The sequence below is a fragment of the Neoarius graeffei genome, chromosome 12 (assembly GCF_027579695.1).
Source record: "Neoarius graeffei isolate fNeoGra1 chromosome 12, fNeoGra1.pri, whole genome shotgun sequence".
NCBI lineage: Eukaryota > Metazoa > Chordata > Actinopteri > Siluriformes > Ariidae > Neoarius > Neoarius graeffei.
This window is the reverse complement of record NC_083580.1, coordinates 81,350,111-81,372,382: the sequence shown is the minus strand read 5'-3', so window position 1 is coordinate 81,372,382 and position 22,272 is coordinate 81,350,111. Positions and strand designations below refer to the sequence as shown.

Below are 22,272 nucleotides of genomic sequence, written 5' to 3'. Positions count from 1 at the left end.
TCTATGACATCTTTTATCAGCCGCCCACAATGCAGCCATCAGCATTCTGATTCGGATTCTATGATGATCCATGAGAGGATAAATACTGGATACTCCCTAGTAGTCAGACAGAACTGAGGAAGCCTTTCGGAGGAGAGGCGAAACGTTTTCAAGAATCTTCAAGCAAGTCCAGTTGCTCTCTTCAACCAACCACAGATTACTATGTACGTGGACGACTGAGATTCGTCACAGATATACCTCACTCAGACAGTCATGGATTTTGATTGCAGAAAGAGGAAAAACACACCCATGTTCGACTGCATGTGTGAAAGTACACTCACAGGGCGTGGCTCAGAGAGAGAGAAAGAGAAAGTGAGAGATGAATAGCAGGAAAAGGTCTGTGACCTGTTACACAGTGCCAAAAACACAGCATCGAACCACTGTGCTGTTCTGTAGAGCAAGACACGCCTCCTGTGAGGGGGCAGGGCATTCTAGAGAGTCAAATTAGATGATCATGAACTTGTGTCTTTGTCTCTTGTTCAAATTAGCATTCGAGCTCAGAATAGACTCAATCTTCCTTTTCTTTCCGATACAGTGAATTCAACTCCCCGGGTGAAAATAAGCCCCGCCTACAGCCTGTTCACTGGAAGGACGGGGAAGTGGAATAAATTTACTGAAGTGCTAAAGCAGGCCACCTGGCTCTGGCTTACTGAATCTGCAGAGGCGATAAATACGACCTCCTCCCTCACAAACTGCAGTCGTTTTATTATCTCCTGTAATATCTGGTGCGATGCTCCTTCAGTCATCCTGCCTTTGATTAAATCTTTATCAGTGGATATGGATCATCAGCGTGAACATTAATTTCTCACACACTGGAGGAAACGTTTCTGTGCAGATACAGACATGTCGATGAATCATTAAAGCAACTGATCTTGGGCTTCACATTTTTTTGGAAACATCCACATTTTGTTCGAGGCGTCTGAGCACTGCTTCCTCAGCCGTCGTGTTTGGTATAAAGTAGAGCTGCACGTGTCTTGCTAAACAAAAGACACAAAACGACACCGATCTCGATGTATTTCATGATTAACAAATCAAAGTAAAGCAGGCCGCAAAATGACTCCTTCTGAAACTCCCGCTGTACAGTCACCTGGTCTAAGATCTCGGACACGTACGTGATATCTAGTCAGTGTGAAGGTCACAGCATTTGATTTATATTATTTAGAATAGACCCCGCCCATCAGGGTAGAAATGGCTCCTCACAGGATAAAGGGAATCAGTCAGAAGAAGTTTGCACTTGCGCTGCACTTGAAGATGATTTTTCACTCCCCGCCCCAAAGTCTTTCAGACAATATTTTTCATTTCTTCCTAGTTATAATAATGTGCAAAATTATGTAGAAAAGAATATGAATAATAAGTTTAAGACTTTATTTCAGAACAAGTGTGTTGTGTAGGTTAAAAAAAGGTGCAGAACGTTTGTTCATACTTAGTGTTAGGGTTCTTCACCTCTTGCCCTCACCATCTCGAGATCAGTCCCCCCGTGTCACCCAGACGTCTGGGGGTGAGTCGTGAAAAAAAGACAGGAACCCCATAAGTTCACAATCTTTTATTCACAAGTCCCCAATGAGACGAGAGAATACAGGGGATTTTATATGTGTGTGTTATCTGTGTGGATGAAATGACATCATTTTGATATCTGTGTCTGTAAGAATAAGTGTGACATCACTGAAGACCTTGATGCTGTTCAGACACATTTCTGATCAATAATACACATTTCATATCAAAATAAGCAGAATGTTCTGATGATATGATAGCACAGGGCTGTCCCTGACGCACAGCCTGTTCTCATGATATGATAGCAATGTTCAGACAGAATGGAATTTTTAAACAAAAATACTGTGTCTAGCTGACCAGAAGGTCATTTTTAACTGAACAGAATAAATCCTTACAATTAAGAATAAATCCTTACAATTATTTATCCTTACAAAGGAATAAAACCTTACACTTAGATTAGCCTTTTGTTAGTCAGTTTATAGACACGCCCCCAACACGCCCTCATAAATCATTCTGAGGAAAAGTCATTTTGTGTTTATAGAATTCTGAGAATTCTTGCTGTAGTTAGCGTGCTAACTAGTTTTGGGGGTGGAGCTTTGTGTACAGAGATGGGCATGGGCTCAACGAGTTAAAAAAACAAATTATTAAAATCTTATTAAGCTCCACTCGTTTAACCGTTAATGGTCTATTTTTAATAAATCTCACCACACACCTTTAAAATGTTAACCTCGTTATGAACCCAGCGGTAACGGTCTGTGTTAAAGCTAGCTGCTCTTCACCAAACTACGGTTAATCGAGGCATTCAGAGGTAGAGCTGCACATGCTGAAAGCAAAAAGAAACTAAACAGGAAGAAAACTCTGCAAAAGAAAATGTACACTACAGGTCTGGCAATTTTTTTAAAATTCCAAACCCGACGGAAACGTGTGAGCGCTTGGTCTGAATGAAGTGACGCACAAAATCGATCACAGACTCATAGTAATGACGCGTCTAAAAAATAAACCTGGACCTCCGCAGGGTTCCTGGTCTTTACACTGCGTGACGGAGCGAGTCATTTTACAGAAACGTGTTGCCATGGTGATGTCCAAGTTTTGTTTTGTTAACCAGCAGTCACTCCATATCTCATCTCATCTCATTATCTGTAGCCGCTTTATCCTGTTCTACAGGGTCGCAGGCAAGCTGGAGCCTACTCCATATCTTTAAGGGGTTTTTTAATCTGTTCTGGATGATAAATCGTTAGCAGAGCTTTTTTAAAACAGTCAATCACAAATTATAGACATATAATAATAATAATAATAATAATAATAATAAGTTACATTTATATAGCGCCTTTCAAAAAACCCAAGGACGCTTTACAATTATAAACAAAAGAAAAAAATAAATAAATAGATAATAAATAAATAAAAAGTCCACCAAGTAGGGGTCAGGATGTAATTCCCGTGGTGTAGCAGCCACAGTCCCACCAAAAGGTGCACGAAAACAAGTCCCACATCTCCAGCACCGCTGCCGTGACACTGGCAGCAACATCGCTCGAACACCACACCATGGATCCATAAAGCGAGCAGAGAAGCTCCGCCACGCAGAGCGCTGGTGTATTCCAAACCGCCTGCACAGCCGCCGCGACACCACCAAGCAACATCGCTCGGAACATCACGCCAAGCGTTAAAGCGCAGAGCGCTGGACAACCATGATGTAAAATGAGCAACGAGCTCACTGCAGTCCATAGCTGGGAGCGCAGGCATCACCCACGGTGAACCAAGGCCTGGAGGGAACCGACACCCAAACTAGGTCCGGAGCTACACCACAACCGGCGGACAAAACACTCAAACAAACATCAAACTACACAAACACACAGAAAAAAAATAGAAAAAGAAATAAAATAAAGATGCTCTGGTGAGAAGCGGCAGCCAGAACGCACATGACATACTCTCAACCGGAAACGGAAATGAAAAAAAAAAAGACATGTAGATTTGACCACGTGGGCGGCACGGTGGTGTAGTGGTTAGCGCTGTCGCCTCACAGCAAGAAGGTCCGGGTTTGAGCCCCGTGGCCGGCGAGGGCCTTTCTGTGCGGAGTTTGCATGTTCTCCCCGTGTCTGCGTGGGTTTCCTCCGGGTGCTCCGGTTTCCCCCACAGTCCAAAGACATGCAGGTTAGGTTAACTGGTGACTCTAAATTGAGCGTAGGTGTGAATGTGAGTGTGAATGGTTGTCTGTGTCTATGTGTCAGCCCTGTGATGACCTGGTGACTTGTCCAGGGTGAACCCCGCCTTTCGCCCGTAGTCAGCTGGGATAGGATCCAGCTCGCCTGCGGCCCTGTAGAACAGGATAAAGCGGCTACAGATAATGAGATGAGATGAGCTTTGACCACAAAAAAAAAAAAAAAAAAGGCCCCAAGTCCAGTAACACAACGTTCATCCATCGGTCTCTGCACACAAAACAGAGCGGGGATTGTTTCGAGGGAAAACCGAGCAGAGCATTTGGAGTCTCTGGAGCACACACAAAACACAGAATGGATCTAAAGCCTGAAGGCATGAAAGCAGCAGGAAGGAAACAGCAGCCAGCTTTTCAACACAACGGTAAGCAAACATTCGCATCCCTGCTGCGGCGCCTCCACTACAAACAGCCGTGCACAAAAAGCCTCGTTTTATTTTTCACCCAAACGAGATCATGTTTGTGGGGTTTTATTTGGAGTTAAAACGTCAAAAATGGGCGTGTTCTTGTTTGTGTCATTCACAATGACACGTAATTGCCAAAACTTTTATTTCTGTGTTGCTTATTTAGTTATTACAGTTAACTTCAAAGGAACTTTGAATAATGAATATTCAAATATTTAGTGTATTGCATACATGACATATAAATTATAAAAGTTGCCCTTTTAAAGTCACATGAATGTAAGTTTATAGAGGACGCTATGAAGCCAGACTGAGTGTGTTTATGCAGCGATATTGTGATGTCATCATGCCTGAGAAGTATTAAGGGGCTCAATATGTTACCAAAAAAAAAAAACCCATTCCCCACACCATCACACAACCACCACCAGCCTGAACGGTTCACACAAAGCAGGTCAGTTCCATGGATTCATGACAATGAAGTCAACCATCCAACAATTAACCATCAAGACTCATCAGATTGGGTGACGTTTATCCAAACTTCATCCAGTCTGGAAGCCCAGTGTAGGCTCAGATTAAATGTTCTTCATGACAGGACTGAAACCTGATGTGGTTTTCTGCTGTTATAAAAAATGCTCTATAAAAAAAAAAAATATTCTATAATGCTTTGGTAAACCTGGTGAGAACTGAGCTAATTCCTGGGACTGGTTTTCTGAGTTGTTGAACTGGAACGCGGTTAATTTGGGTGTGGCGTCATTTCCTGCTCTGATTTCCAGCGTCTGAGGGAAACGGAGCGCAGCATTAGTTTAACACTGTACACAATCTTAGCTTGCGCAAGTTCATCACAGAACAACTTCTGAACATGTTATATAATTTAAAAAAGTAAAACATCACATTTCATGTATAAGGGGTTGCGCAAGTAAGTAAATAAAGTCAAATAAATAGTCAGTAAAATTGAGTTGAACAGTTGAGTGCATAAACTCCATACGATGTGAGAGCAAAAAGTAAAAATGGTCCATTTAAAGCACCAGAAGATCGCATAACCTTACACAACATGTACCTGAATGTAGTATTAATCTGGAAAATTCCCTTTAAACCACTTTGAGACTCAGGCCCTGTCCACACGGCAACGGATTCAGGTGACTCCGATACAATTGCTTATCGTTTAGGCCTGGCGTCCACACGGCACCGGCGTTTTGGGTGCCCAAAACGCAATCTTTTTGAGAACGGGTTCCAGAGTGGAAAGATCTGGCAACATTGCCGTTGTGAAGTCGTCTGGATGAGTAGAACGGATTTGTTTACGATGACGTCACAACCACATGACTGTGAGTGCTTCACGCCGGGTAGAAGTGTAACGAACTCGATGCGAGTTGTCAACAAATCCTATAACCTGGTTCATGAAACGCGCTTACAAAATATTTTCACTGTGAATATTTATTGTGTAATGGTGCAAAGTGAGAGAGAGAGAGAGAGAGAGAGAGAGAGAGAGAGAGAGAAAATAGCCCTTAGGGCAGAGTCAATCCCGCCAGCAAAAATAGGGAAAAAAAGGAGCGATCTCACCACTTCAGATGTTGGTTTAAGTCCTACAATACATTCCTCAAAAAGGGCGTAGCAGAGCAAATTAATCCATCAACGTGTAGCATTCAATTTATTCCGGACCATTAAAGACGCCGCCTTCCGTGTAGAATCATACGTCATCCTCGCCGCCATATTGGATAGGTCAAAGCGGAGAATAAAGATTAGCTGCGTTTAACTGTACCAACAGGTTTGCCGTCCAAACGAGATCACATGGGATTACCTTTCACAGGTGAGACTGGAAAAATACTTTTCATTGTATTTGGTCATTATAATGTAATTTTACAAACAGATTTTCCTGAGTTTGTGGCTAATATGAAGTCTCGCGCATAATAGTTTATGCGCATGCGTCCTTACTTCTTCTATTGTTCTGGTGTCTCCGAAGGGACCGTCTTACAGCGCCCCTACAGGTGTGGCATATGTATTGCATCGTTTTCAGCAAGCGTTGCGTTGCCATATGGACCTGATATTTTACTGATCGTTGCCCATTTGGACGCGATATATTTTTAAATAACATCTCGTTGTCGTGTGGATGTAGCCTCAGTGCAATGTGTTAATCCTCTGATCCATACAACCCTGAATACATGTTAAAAATTCTTTACTCTTTAATCAGTATAATAAAACGTTATTCCCTTTATAGTGCGTAGAGCTAAAGATCAGTGGTGGGTTTCCCAAAAGCCTCTTAACGATAAGAGCATCTTAACTAGGAGAGAGAGTGTTCATTGTGCTGCTCGCTCGACCATTTAACGATGATCTCTGTGCTGCGATGCTTTTGGGAAACTCAGGCCAGATTGGTAGTCATCGTTGGTCCTGTTCTACTTTCAGCAGATAGATAACACGTTAACAAACAAAGAGCATTTAATTACACCCTTCAAAACCTCACTGATTTGAGTTTGACATCCTTGTTCTAGAAACAACAACAACAACAACAACAAAAAACAACAACAACAACAACAACAACAACAACAACACCACCCAGAATCCACTCAAACATGAATTAGTCTTTTATTTCTCAACAATGACCGTCTCAGATTTTAGGGTTTACAAAGACCAGAGTTTGGGTTTCCTCCTTGCGTGTATATATATATATATATATATATATATATATATATATATATATATATATATACACACACACACACACACACAGAGAATCAGACTGCACCATTAGCAAACACAGAAAAGGGTGTGTGTGTGTGTTGAAACACAATGTTACCGTAAACATCAACGGACAAATTGTGTTTGACAGAAACACTAAACATTAACATGATAAAAAGAGTCAGAACATGAAAGTTTAAAGTGCATATCACGGGTAAATTCAGGAGCGAAATCAATGTAATTCTATTTTATATTAAACTTTGGTCAAATATCTGTAACATTCTGCATTTTGTGCAGTTTGTTTACCTTGTGCAATACCAGAAAAATTCAGTTGAAATCAAGCCATTTGAGGCGAATTGGTCCGCCTCTGAAAAAACTGGCATTTGGATTTCCCGGGAAACGTTGATTTTCGTGACGTCGCGTGCGGGACGCCTCCCTCTGAATCCTACGTCAGCGCTGGTTTGTTTATGAGAAAACGACCTGGTGGTTTTCTGCAAATTTCTTCAACGTTATCGCGTAATTATTAAGGCCCTGTCCACACGGCAACGGATTCAGGTGACTCCACTTTCATATTTAAAAAAACCCAAAAAACAAAACACGAAATTGGTCCAGAATATGCACTTTAAAGCCTGAGTAAAGATCAGACGGGAGAACTGACAGAGTTCCTGAATCCGGAGCGTACAGTACACTCCGGAATGCACAGTGAGCTCTTTACACAGACACGGCCTAAAGGCTTGTTCGAGGTGACGCCACACCGACACGGCCCTTTGTGAAGCTAATATAGATGATCCGGACCTGCTAGGTTAGACGGCTTAATTAGTCTTGTGCAGTCTTATATTGTTCCGTGCTGATGATGGTTCCATACTCGTGATAAATGACTCGATCATCCAGAACTGGGTGTAGAGCACGGCTCCCACACTCCATCTCCTCCACAAACACATCAGCATTTATTAGGAACCGCTAAAGAGCCATAAATTAATGTCATTCACTTTTAACATAATAATAATAATAATATCATCATCTATTTTACTGATTAACACCAATAACCAAGGGTCTGAAACTACAGAATAACAGGTGGTTTATAGGAAACAGTTCAGGTATGTAATGATTCACTCACATGATTCAATTCAAAATATTAAATAAATGAATGAATTAAAACAAATACATTTTTATTACCAAAAAACCCCGCAACATTTATTTTCCTAATCTTTAACAACCTAAATATTCCTTTTGTTAAATTAAATAAATACTTTTTCATTTTCTTAATAACCAACAATAATTATTTAGCCACAGTTGTAAAGGTTGAAGTAAAAATGAATATTAAGTATTTTTCATTTTCAATAAATACGTTTGGAACTCCAAAATGTTTTTGTACTGATTTGATAAATGTAGAAGTTATAAAATAGAACTCTATAACAAAGTTTGTATGGGGGGGGGGGGGGGGGGGGGGAGAAACCCAGGGGGCTGAAGACTTTTGCACAGTACTCTCTCTCTAACTCTGTGCACATATTTGAGTTTTTAAATAAATCCGTATTTAGTGCCGTGTTCGTGATTCTACACATTACATGTGTAATAACAGTCATATTTCTGCTCTCAGCTTTAATGTTTAAATTAACAAAAGAACAAAAAGGTGACTAAAGTTTCATAAAATCAGGGAACACATTTTCAGAAACCCCAAACCCTGAAACTGAACACCTTAAAATCCAGGACAGAATAGAAGCCGTTCCCAGTGTTACCCGATCATACATCAGACTTCATCTGAAATGACGGCAGACGACAAAAAGCAGCGTGGAAAAGTACCGAGAAAGTGGAAGCAGAGATAAAGCGTTTAAAAATCTTCCTCTATTAAAGGCAGAAACCAAAACTGGGCTCAAGTCAAAGTCAGAAAGTTTCAACTTTTAATTGCACTAAAGTATTAAAAATTAAAATAAATTAAAATTTGAAAAATTAAAAATGTGAATATCAAGTCAAGTTTATTTGTATAGCACCTTTAACAATAAACGTCGCAAAGCAGCTTTACAGAATTTGAACGACTTAAAACATGAGCTAATTTTATCCCTAATCTATCCCCGATGATGAAGCCTGTGGCGACGGTGGCAAGGAAAAACTCCCTCAGACGACATGAGGAAGAAACCTCGAGAGGAACCAGACTCAAAAGGGAACCCATCCTCATTTGGGCAACAAATATAAAAAAAATAATAGAATATTAAAAAATATAGTTTTTAAAATTTTTAATCAATTTTTTTAAATCAATTTTTTAAATTCAATTTAATTTTTTTAAATTTGAAAAATAAAATTAAAATATGAAATTAAAAATTTATCATATTTTCACGTGAACCTGTTGGATCATTTTTCACTAAAATTTTGCCTAAAAACATTTAATCTCTTAATTTGCTGCTCGTATGCGTAACTAGCACTACGCAATTTGCTAACCAATTAATCAGAAGTAAAATATCCTGTAAATAGTCAATTATCTGATTTATATTAGCTGTTGGAATCGATGATAGTCGAACCTGGCATTAGCAAAGAAAAGCTAGCTTAGTTCGCGTTCTTTAAGTTCCTCAACATGTATCTAGATGAAGTTCATGCCATGTCGGGAGGTAAAGGACGTCGTGAAGCTCATCCTCGACTTCCACACTCCAACACGGCGGATTATCCGTCTCGGATTCAGACGCACGCGGATCGCTACAGCGCTAACTGTAGCATGAGACAGTGGAACCATTCTCAATAGTTTTTTTTATTCAAAATGATTGGCTCTGAAACTGCGCTCATGTGTTTGATGTTTAGCGAAGGAGAGACCTTTGAGGTTTCTGACGAGCACTTTGAAGATCTAAAAAGTGGAAATATAATGATGTGCTAAAATTATAAATAAGAAGATCTATGATATGATAGAAATAGTAACAATTACATCAGCATGTCCCACTCTCCTGCTCAACACTTTCACAAGCACTAACAGGAAGTGGAAACATCGCAATGCCCAGATGAACTCTCCTTGAACATGAGCCATGTTCCTGTTCATGTCCTTGCCCCCTCTTTTCTTTCTTTTCAGTCTCGGTCCTGAGAAAACGACGTTCCCTTCCTCTGGCAAAGGACACCGATATTCCCCTGACTGAATACAAGGAACTGTGCCAGGAGATCCTCACTGCTCTGGCACCAGGGCCTTGAACTTGGCACCAGAACCGCCTGCTCCTGCCAACTGTCCTGACCTTGGTCCAACCTTCGGGTGGCGCTTTGGTGCACGAGTGAACGTAACCGTAGAGGTGAATGTGAAAAGCAAAAGGAAGCAAGGAGATGATCATTAAGGAGATAATCAGATACGCAAGGCTGGTTCAGTCAGAAATATCTAATGTGTGAAGTAGGGGTCGACCGATAATCGGCCTGGCCGATATATCGGGCCGATATTCTGCATTTTTAGGGTTATCGGTATCGGCCATAATTTCCACCGATATGCCGATAACATGCCTTTTTGCAGCCATTTCGTTCCTAACGTGACCGTCACTGCACGTCTTTTCCTGCACTCGCCTCTCTGAGTTCAAGAACACTGTCCCGCCCACCACAACATCTGATTTGTTTGGCACAAGAGATATAGTCAATCGACACGTGTAGCTAAACGCTGTGAACTGTTTCAAGGCGGCCGTACGGGCACTCGGGCAGAAGCAGCACAAGGGATACAGCCAATCAACACGCGTAGCTAAACGCTGTGAACTGTTTCAAGGCGGCCGTATGGGCACTCGGGCAGAAGCAGCACAAGGGATACAGCCAATCGACACGTGTAGCTAAACGCTGTGAACTGTTTCAAGGCAGCCGTACGGGCACTCGGGCAGAAGCAGCACAAGGGATACAGCCAATCAACACGCGTAGCTAAACGCTGTGAACTGTTTCAAGGCGGCCGTATGGGCACTCGGGCAGAAGCAAATCCCACTTCAAGGTAAGGACACGCTGCTTTTGCCGCAATAAGTCACAAACACACAAGTTGCAAAAGCACAACATCATTATATGTTTACATTCTTCATCTACTACTCGTTAAAATTGTCCATTTGCATCTGTGTAGCCAGGCAAACTTAGCTTACGGAAGAAAGCACTTGAATTAGCCTACAACCAACTAGTCTCGCTGAAACTACATGTAATGTTGTCCATAGTAAGCAGTCCCCAGCATAACGTAGGCTGCAGTCATTTTTAAATCCCCGTCTGGAAACGTTGTGAATGTGTCAGTAGTTCTACTCGAACAGTAGAATGACAGCCATACAGAGAGGTGGTCAAGGGAAGACGAAATAAAACGTAGTGTTTGTGTTCTGTAGGCTAGCGCAAGCCTACTGGCTATTTGTTATGGTGATGAGTAAACTTCATGACGTGACTCGTGCTCAAAAAGCGCATTGCACTTGTACATGTTAGGTAACTTTATAAAGCGCTATTTGAACATTTCAACACGCCAGGTGTGATATGGTGCTAGCAGGCTGTGTAATACTGCAGGGAGTTTGTCAGGACGCTTGTTGTGGGCTCAGTAATTAATTGTGTCGTGGATGCACACTTGCTTGGATAAACGCTAATGAACGAAATACATCAATTAAACTCTTGACTTAAATGTTCTTATGCTACTTCACATTGCGCTGTAATGTACTCCACTAGTATTTATAATTCTTGCGCAAGTGATTCTCCTCGCTAGCGCTTCTGATCCGGAAAGCGATATACTCTTAAAGGAGCAGAGCCGTGGCAATTTATACAAAAAACAGAAACCGCCTCAGTGGACAACATGCAGAGCAACTGTGCTTCCTTCACTACAATATAATCCTAAATTGGGAATATTAGGCTTGGGCATTAAAAGCATTAGAATGTAGATGGTTACTTGTTAAGTTGTTACAGAATAGGGAGTGATAGCCGACTTTATGTTTGATTTTACTTTTTAAAAAATGCTGCAGGCAGCTCCCTACACTTGATTTGTTATTTAAAAACTACTTGAAGTTGGTAAGTCTTACTGAGTTCTTAGTGTAAAAGAATCCAGAGTGTATTTTCATTTATTTTCCACTGAAAATGGTGAGCTGTAATATAGTAGGGAGTGATTTATTTTTTTATTGGTGAATATTTATTTTATTATTATTTTATTTCTCATTTTATTCTAACTAATGTTTGACTTTATTGTACAAATGCTGCTGGCATCTCCCTGCACAAAATTTCATGTTCAATTTTACAATTAAACATACATTTCATGGATATGAAGGTCTGTGTCAGTGTGTGCTATGTTTAATTTCATGTGAATTATAATGTTTACATTTATCGGCTGCACATATCGGTTATCGGCATCCCAATTCCATAATAATCGGTATCGGTATCGGCCCTGAAAAAAAAACATATCGGTCGATCCCTAGTGTGAAGAAGCACTTCCTGAGGGTCGAGAGCATTTTTACTTTCTTCCTCATTTTTTTATTTAACTCTGAGGTTGATTACAGCTTACTGGAACATTTCAGCCCTTTCACAATCAACTGTGTGAAGCTCGTCTCTTCTTTCACAGAGAAACGCTCGTGAGTTTTAGGTTGATGATCATACGCCACGCCCGTGTTCTCAAATACAAAAATCTATGACTCTCCTGTTCAGCATTATTTTACGTTCATGTACTCGTTCTAATCCAAAACATTAATGTTTCTATAGCTACAGCTCATTCACGGAGTCTACAGCAAACGCTCCATGTAAACTCGAATCCTGAAGACCAACATTTTTAAAAACATATTTCATGTTTGTCAGTGCAACGACATTTTCTGTTATGACGCGTTTATGCAACACTTCCGGATTGGAAGGAGTCTCCAGCATCAGCACTCTGTCACGGGCTGTAAGTTTTCCGACATTTTCGGAACGGAGGACTTAACGCTTCGTTGCAATTTCTCTGTAACATGACAAGCTGCATTTTTGTCTTATTAAAGGTAAAAGAGGAGGAGTCTTTTGAGAGAACGACCGTTTATAGCTGCTATAACGTAAACAAGAACAGGAACCAACTTGTCTCGAGGACATTCCACAATGTTAAGTGCAGCTAGAAACAGTTAAAAATCAAGGCGTGTCACTCATTAATTAAGGAAAACCTGAACTTGTTGGCAAATCGCTGTGGTATGAAAGAAATAAACACTTCAATCTACATGATGGATTATTTTCATATAAAAATGCACAAAGTAAAAATGTTCAGGTTGTTAATCATTTTGAAACTAATCTTTTTGTAGGAAAAAGACAAACAAAAACAAAACACTGCACTACTTTGTGTTTTAAATAAAACGATACCTTTGTACAGCAGAGCTCAAAATATCACCGATACCTCTGTAAATCTCTTTATATACATAATTCACTTTTGTGCACGCTCATAAAGGGTGCCAATATTTCTAGAGGAGCAAAACAAGCAACCAATCAATGACTAACGCTCACACAGCGTAATATACGAGTCAGAAAGCAGAAAATCACAGTTGGTGAAAGGCATTACAGAGGAAATAAACTCATCTGTGTGAGAGTTAACGCCCCTCTCTGCAGCCACTTCCTGTTTCATCTGCTCAGATATTAGCACTGAGCTGGAAAGACATAAAAAATGTCCTTTAGGATGACAGAAAGGCGATGTGATGAAGGATTGTCTTAACTTCACGTTACAACGTGATTTCCACCCAGCTCTGATCTGATCAGCCATGGCCGAAAGGTTAGAGAAGCAGCCTGGGGCCCAAAGGGTCGCTGGTTTGATTCCCAGGACTGGCAGGAAAAACATCCATGGCTGAATTGACTGAGTAAAGCACCGAACCCCCAACTGCTCCCCAGGCACCGTGTGTGTGTGTGTGTGTGTGTGTGTGTGTCCCCTCACTGTACGCCGCCCTGGATAAAAGCGTCTGCTAAATGCCTGTAATGTAACGTAATTGTGTTTCTCAGGAAGCTCAGAGATGCATCAGTCGAGAGGACGGGTCTGTTATTTGATTTGACTAAAAAAAAAAAAAAAATGTAATATTCAAAACCGGAACTTAATAACAGTATCAGAAAATCACAAATCGATCAAACAGAGAGCTGTAATATACAGCAGCCGGTCCAGCGAGGGACGCATCCAGGATTCACATAATTAATCCACAATCAGTCTTCAACGTTTAAAGTGTTCCTGAGATTTAAACCAGTGTTTCAGAGCTTTAAGACACCGATATGAAGAAGAAGAAACAGTTCTGGAGATTTTACAGTTCTTCATTTATGGGAAAATTATTAAAATTGGTTTGATGATGAATAAATTTGTACAAATCTTCATGATACTTCAGTTAACCGCTCTCTAGAACATATATGCCCCGCCCCCTGGAGGTGTGTCTTGCTCAGTAGCAGCCTGTTAGCAGTAAACCATCATCAGTGTGTTTTTAGCTGAATGTCTTCTCACACTCACACACCTCCGTTTTCCAACCATCGCTCAGTTTAAGGAAAAAAATAAATGTTAGAATTTGTGAAGAGGGAGGAGTTTGTACTTCGACAAAATGAAAATTCCGTCTTTATACGCCGTCAAAGATTCTCGAGTCAGTAAAAGCCTCGCTCTAATCTCTTCACTGTTCTCCGCATGTTTATTTAGCTAGCACACTAAGCTACTGTCAGTCTGGTTTCGATTGGACAGTGGGTGGGGCATGGTCTCTCTCAAACACTATTGGCTGTTATGTAAGTTTAACATGACGTCATTCTGACTTCCTGTTTCAGAAGGAAACAGATCAACATACAAAATCAAAGCCATAGCTCAGACGCCATTTTGCGGCGACTCCACTGATTCATCATCTAACTGTGAGTGAAAGTTGAACTGAACTAAAGAAAGATGTTCGGGTTATGTATAGACCCCTTTCACTGACGTCACCCGAAACCGGAAGTAAACAGACCCTGCGTCATTTTGGAAGACCAACAAACTCGTGATTGGGGGAAATAACGGCAGCGGTACGTGAACCCACGAGAATAAAGTGGAGTGGCAAACGACTTAAACAAACAAATCTGAGCTGTTTTATTTATGATTTATTGGCCCAACAGTAGACTTGAAAGAAACCTGTGTGAGACTTGGCAAAAAACTGTGGATATGATGGATAAGTCTGTGCATGATCTGCGGACACTTTGAGGTAAGCAAACGCAAGAAATTCAGATTTAAAACATGCTAAATTGGCCCCAAGTTGATAACTGTATGAGGAGCAAGCCTCCCAGACTTCTACAATTTAATAATAATAATTTAGGATGGTTTGGGGCTTGCTCTCCCTCCTATTATATAAATAAAACATAGTTGTTGTGTAGGCATAGATCATAAATACATATGTATAATTTGGATAAATTAACCTAAATTATGGATACCTTAATAGTAACAAAAAGTATTAATTTTTCAACTGAAAAGATATATTATTAAAAGATAAATATCAACAAGATTACCTTGGCCATAACTATGTGTAGGTTATTCTTAATAACAGCTGTAATATCACGAACCAAGCCGCTAACAACATAATTGTAAGCCTGTAGCCCTTTGTAGGCTTTCAAGTCATCAGCAGTGTAGGCAGTGTTCGAACTACGGGGGTACTCGGGGGATCCGAGATCCCCTGAAACAGACATGAGATCCCTTGAAAACATGATTTGGGAAATGTTGGGGGGTCTCTAAAATATTGGCAAAATGATGTTTATTGACATAGCAATCGTGTGTAACGGGAAGCATTTGCATATCCGAAGTGTTGTGTTTACATCAAAGATAAAATAAACCAATATGACAACGACTGCTGCTGCCAGGTTGGTTGTTGAGTAGCCCGACTGTTTTTTTTGTTCTTGCGTGTGGTATCATTGTTGACGCGAGGTTGTTTTTTGAACATGCCAATGCGGACACGATTTCCCCTGATGAGTTATGACTTCAGACGCGATGCGTGTGTGGAGGTGTGGAGTCCGCGTGATATGTGCGTAAGATAGGCTTCTCATGTGTTTGGAGATCCGCGCTCCGAGACAAGCGCAAGCCCCCCCCCAAGGGAAAAAAAGGGACCCCCCGAAAATATCGGCAGAGTTCGAACACAGAGTGTAGGCACTGGGTGTAAACAACAAATAGTTTACAATGTCTGGGTAGCAAACAGATGGCAGAATTGGTGTCCGGTCCTCCTTATGTTTCCATTCTCCCTTGCCGCGAGTCTTATCATATGGGTCAAACCCATCAATCACAGCCAGTTTCTCCACATACCGTGCCCTTTCTGCAGCTGGTAACGTACTCACATAACCAGAATTATCATCCATCGTGTCACTTTACTCTCACTCGTACTTTGTTTTATATTGTGAGTGCATGTACTTGGTCTTCCAATATGGCGCCTAACAAAATCTCGCGGCGCGGTGACGTCATGCGGTAGCCCTCTATAAACACAAAAAAATTATAATGCATTTGTTTAAAAAAAAAAAGATGTTATGACATTTTAATTTAATAATGTATCGAGTAAAATGAATCCTAAATCCTTAATAAATTATACATTAATAGAAAGTCGTTATTAGTTATTTAGGTCGAGTGATACGATTATAAAATATCAGTATCGTGACATCTAATGATGTCACAGTGCACGTTTTAGTAAATTTTTTTATTTAAGAAAAAAAAAAAATGCCAAACTAGAAGCAGCTGATTGGACGATACTTAAGCTCAAGGTTAAATTGTTTTAATTAACCTTTGAAATTGTAAAAATAAAAAAAGAACAGATGTTAAAAAACATCCATATTAATATTTTGTATTTTTTATAAATAAAAACGTAATATAGACATTAAACAGGTTTTAAGTGAAACGCGAGTGTTTTGCTGTCAGTTTGTGAGCAACGTATCGCACAGTGTGTAAATGTTTGAATTAGGGATGTTAACCGATGACCGTGTGACCGATGGTTGACCGAATCAACGTCAACCGGTTAATTTTTTTTTGGTTGTCGGTTAAAAAAAAAAAAATCAATCGTTTTGAAGCTGCCGATTTTGGAGCGGAGAACCTGGAATTCTGTGTTGTAAACGCTTGGGGCGTGCCATGCGGTGTAAGGACGACAGCTGACAAATCAGAAACACCCATTCAGTCATGTCCCGCCCCAGTTGAAGACAGCTGCCACTCGGCGAAAGAAAAGTGTAGACGCAGGCTTTTTAGCTTACAAATTACTATTCTGTTTTTTTTTTATTATTATTAGGAGGCACATGGAGTTTAGTCCTGCCTTGGCCAGTGCATTCTGAAAGTATGTTTCGGTCTGTAGCCAACAATGCATGTTATTGCAGATCAGATCTCTCCACACAGACTAAAGGCGCAGATGCCGACTTTTGGAGGGAAGAGGAGAGAATGAAACGACAGCGGTGTCTGAGGGGGAGTGACAAACGCAGCTTTTACGTCTGTGAGCCAAGTCGGTGACGGCTTCAGAGCAACTTCAATACCATGCAGTAATGGCGTGTTGATATTGGTAACGGCGTTATAACGATTGTAACTAATTAATTAGATTACCCGGTGTTATAACAGCCTTTATATTAACGCCGTTATTTCCATCACTGAATGTTATGTACTTCTTCTAGCACTTGACTTTATTTTTAACACCATCATGGCCAACTGAAACTGTCTCTAAGCTGGAGTCATTTGTCCTCCGCTCCAATACAAACCCCTCGACATCAGTGCCGCGTTTGACTAAATATTTCGCGCTGTAGAAAAGGTAATGTGAGTGGAGGGCAGCGACTGGGACCGAATGTGCGGATGCTCGCGGTTAGATTTAGAATAGATTCTAATAATTCCAATTCTAGAATTTTAAACTCATAGGTTAACCGACTTTAACTGGCTAATGAGGCTCGGTGGTCGGTCAAGATCTTTTTTAGTTTTCGCCATCCCTAGTTTGAATGTAAGAATTGTGATTTGATATTTTCATTGTATCGTATTGCATCATATCATATTGTACGGTACCGTATCGTCCAGCCCTAACAGGTATAAAGTGAACAGAGTGACGAATGTAACTGTCAGAGTTAAACCGTGGCGTATCATACAGTCAGAACCGACGTGTTTTTGTCCTCTGTGTCCTTTATGTTCCAGTATTCTGTAGATAAGGATGAAACAATGTCTGCCTGGAGGAGGAACATGTGGTTACCATGATTAAACAGTCAGTTAGAAAGTAAAACAGATGAGGTACAACATGAACATAAACACTTCCTCTTTAACATCATCGTCTCCCTGAGGAAAGCGCTCTCCTACATCGCTGTTTAACACACGTGACACGTCTGAAACGCTTCTTCCGCAAACCACAGGGGTGCCATTACTTTCGTATGACCTTAAATATGAAAGAAGAGCGACTCTAGCAGCAAGAGAAGTTTAATACGGACTTCCGTGATCCTTTTTCCACGATGGAATTGACATTTGCATGAAATTGCTGTGAGGAAAAGGACAAGCGAGAGATTGGATTTCACACAAATGATCGGTCAGAAAAACACAAATCTCTCATGATAAACCTCATTCATTTTTCGAAGCATTTTCATGTAAACGAGAAAAACAAAAACATACAGCTAAAAACACAACTTGCACAAAACCACAACTTTTTTGCTCATCCTGGCAAGTGTAAGAAATATTATAAAGTACAAACACAACAGAAATCAGATCAATAAAGCAAAACAAAACGCACTTGAGTCTCCATCGCCGGAACAAAAAAATATTTTACAAATCCAATTCAAATCGTTACAGAATCAGACTGAATTTTTTCCTTGGATATCCGAGCCACCTTTTATTACGCCTCCGGCACCGTAAGGTGCAGGAGGCATTATGTTTTTGGGTTGTCCGTCTGTCCGTCCGTGCGTCCATCCCGAAACCTCATGAACGTGATAGCTCAAAGGCTAATGAAAGGAATTTCACCAAACTTTCACTATTTGTGCGCTTTGGGACAAACATGAACTGATTAGATTTTGAGATCAAAAGGTCTAAGGTCAAGGTCACTGTGAGGTCAAATGTCTGTCCGAAAACCTTGTGAACACAGTATCTCCAAGGCTGATACAAGTAATTTCACCAGGTCAAGATTACTGTGAGGTCAAATGTCCGTCCCCAAATCACAACTTAAGGCGTGTAGTCTACCGGGCGGAGGCGTCCCCATCGACGCCGTTGGCGTCGAGTTCTATCTAGTTTTTGTTTATTTATTTGCTTGTTTGTACCGATCCTGGGGACAGATGGGAATTGTCTCTGGTCTGAAATCATCACAGCCAGACAGAGACTAAAACGGTGACGAGTGAGAGGAGGATATTATTTTTCTGGTTTCTCATTAACGCATTAACACGGACATTACAGAGGCATGATGGTGTGTTCTGTGTTGGCCCGAGTGTGTGTGTGTGTGTGTGTGTGTGTGTCAGTTAGATGGTTTTAAAACAACACACAGCTCATGTTTTACATACACAAATAGTGTTTATCCCCTCGGCTCTTTCATTTCTGCCCGCTGGGTCCTGGATATTTTTGGCTGCAGGACGATTTCTTGCTCGGCACTGACTTGCTGCTTTCTACTGCGCTTCATACAAACACCATCACAACACACGAACTGTCAGAATTATTTCTACTTATTTTATTTTGAATTAAAAGTGTACACCCGCTCCCCTGCACCACACGGACTTTGTTATCCTTTTCCTCGTTCTGTCAGTGCTATTGTTTATTGCATTATTATTACTACACTATTTTAAATTTTTTTTAATTTCACACCATCAAGCACTTTGAGCTGTATGAAGTCCTCCATAAACTTTATTATTCTACAGTATTATTTGACTGTTTATTATATTAAAATATAAAATTGATATGAAACTGTATATAAAGTACATCAATTTAAATTGAAATAATAAATAATGATATTATTAATATAAGAATTATCACTATTACTATACTGGACGATATTAATCTTGAGTTGGTTCTTTTTTATTTACGGAGTCTGTACAAAACATTTTAGATTCTGAATGCTAATTTTGTTCTGGAAAAGTAAATGTTACAGAAAAAGGTCTGTTTGTGAGTAAATAAAGCAGATTATGATGTCCGTCCATCTATTATCTGTAGCTGCTTATCCAGTGCACGAGCTGGATCCTATCCCAGCTGACTACGGGCGAAAGGCGGGGTTCACCCTGGACAAGTCGCCAGGTCATCACAGGGCTGACACATAGACACAGACAACCATTCACACTCACATTCACACCTACGGTCAATTTAGAGTCACCAGTTAACCTAACCTGCATGTCTTTGGACTGTGGGGGAAACCGGAGCACCCGGAGGAAACCCACGCGGACACGGGGAGAACATGCAAACTCCACACAGAAAGGCCCTCGCCGGCCACGGGGCTCGAACCCAGACCTTCTTGGTGTGAGGCGACAGCGCTAACCACTACACCAGCGTACTGGGTTGTTGGTGCAGAAATAGGAAGTGAGTGAGACAGTCAGTCCAGGAGATCTGAGGCTGGTTCTGGAAGATGCTCAGAAAAACCTCCAGCTCATTTCCTTATAAAGCTGAACCTGAGACTACTGAAGAATCATCATCATCATCATCATCACACATTCCTGCCCTTCTGCCGCCATGTCTGATCATTGCCTTTATTTTGCCCTGTCCTGGGTGTTTTGTTTTCCTTTGTATTACTACTTCTGCCTATTTATCTGTAATCGTCACTGACGGTGGGCTGAGTGTCACTGTGTAGGAGGACATGTCCTCACTGCGCACACGGACACACGAGGCCAGTGCTGTGTGTGACCCAGTACACCCTCACCTGTATCATGGTGACCACGTGACAGGGGTTGAGCAGGTAGATGACGGTTTTGGTGGCGAACTTGAAGCCCACCTCCACCCCGAAGGTGACGCAGAGGGCGGCGAGCAGCAGGTTCTTGCCCAGGCTGTCCTCCTGCTGCCGGCGCGCGTCCCGCTCTCTCACGGCCTCCCGGTGCGCGCGGGACACGTCGATGTAGCGCGCGGACACCAGCACTTCCGCCACGGACAGCAGCACGAACACCAGGCTCTCGCACGCGCGCTGCTGCGGCGGCAGGAAGGCGGCGCACTCGGGCCCTCCGTTCCCCTCGAACCGCGGGTCCACGCCGCCGTACATCCAGTCCAGCAGGCTGTAGATGTTGTACCGGGACATGTTCCTCTTGTCGTACTGGAACAGATAGGAACAGGACGGAAGGAACGACAGAACGCCGACTTCGTGACGAAACATGAACCCGCGCGGGTGAGATTCCGGGCTTCCTGGTGCGCGCGCGCGCGCGGGCGGATGGATGGCTAGCCTAGCCGCACAGCTAACGAGCTAGCTTACCGTTACAGTCAGCTCAGCCGGAAAGCTGCGCGCACTTCATCTCTCTCTCTCTCTCTCTCTCTCCGCCTTTTTACGACAATAAAACAACACGACGGCGTGCGCGCGCTCCTGCGGCCGGGTTTAAATAAACAGCTGTGTGCAACGCAACGCGCACGCGCAGTAATGAACCGATAAACACATGCAACTAAAACAACAACCCCGACAATTCGGTGCAATAACACACACGACAGTGCGTCCGGTTCCGCCCCGCCCCGCCCCCCCAGGCAGTAGCACCACCCATCAGCACGCGAACACACCACCACACCCCTCACACCATGATTGGATGATACAGCAGATTTCTCGGCTCTCACAGTGTGTGACCACGCCCACTTCTTCCGCCATTCACGGTTAACTCTTTGGTTGCGATTAGATTAGATTAGATTAGATTAGATTAGAACTTTATTGACCCCTTTGGGAGGGTTCCTTCAGGGAAATTTAAATTCCAGAATCATCATTACAGATAAACAGAGAATAGAAAATCGAGAAAACTTCTAGATAAATAAACAGTGAGAAGGTCCTGGGTTCGAGCCCCGTGGCCGGTGAGGGCCTTTCTGTGCGGAGTTTGCATGTTCTCCCCGTGTCCGCGTGGGTTTCCTCCGGGTGCTCCGGTTTCCCCCACAGTCCAAAGACATGCAGGTTAGGTTAACTGGTGACTCTAAATTGAGCGTAGGTGTGAATGTGAGTGTGAATGGTTGTCTGTGTCTATGTGTCAGCCCTGTGATGACCTGGCGACTTGTCCAGGGTGAACCCCGCCTTTCGCCCGTAGTCAGCTGGGATAGGATCCAGCTCGCCTGCGACCCTGTAGAACAGGATAAAGCGGCTACAGATAATGAGATGAGATTTACATATACAAATATAAAAAAAGAATAAAATATGGGGAAAGAAAAAAGTCCAGCAGGAGAGATATTGCACATTATATTGCACATTGTCCGGTATTGCTTTTTGTCAGGCTAGGCTGCTGCTGCTTCCTGTCCTCTGTCCTCCTGTTCCCCCTCCTCCCCCCCAGAGAGGAGTTGTACAGTCTGATGGCGTGAGGGACAAAGGAGTTTTTGAGTCTGTTTGTCCTGCACTTGGGAAGGAGCATTCTGTCGCTGAACAGGCTCCTCTGGTTGCTGATGACGGCGTGCAGAGGGTGACTGGCATCGTCCATGATGTTCAGTAGTTTGTCCATAGACCTCTTCTCTGCCACCGT

General features: G+C 42.0%; 1 protein-coding gene across 1 annotated transcript in view; it reads right to left on the bottom strand.

Moving 5' to 3' along the window:
• The window catches only part of LOC132895713 (transmembrane protein 164), a 42,165-nt gene extending 20,879 nt beyond the window's left edge, over window positions 1-21,286 (bottom strand). The window contains exon 1 of the mRNA XM_060936529.1: window positions 20,502-21,286. Within this exon, the coding sequence (XP_060792512.1) occupies window positions 20,502-20,945 (444 nt within the window). The 5' untranslated portion in view covers window positions 20,946-21,286. The remainder of the gene's footprint in view (window positions 1-20,501) is intronic.
• Between the last annotated feature and the right edge of the window lie 986 nt (window positions 21,287-22,272).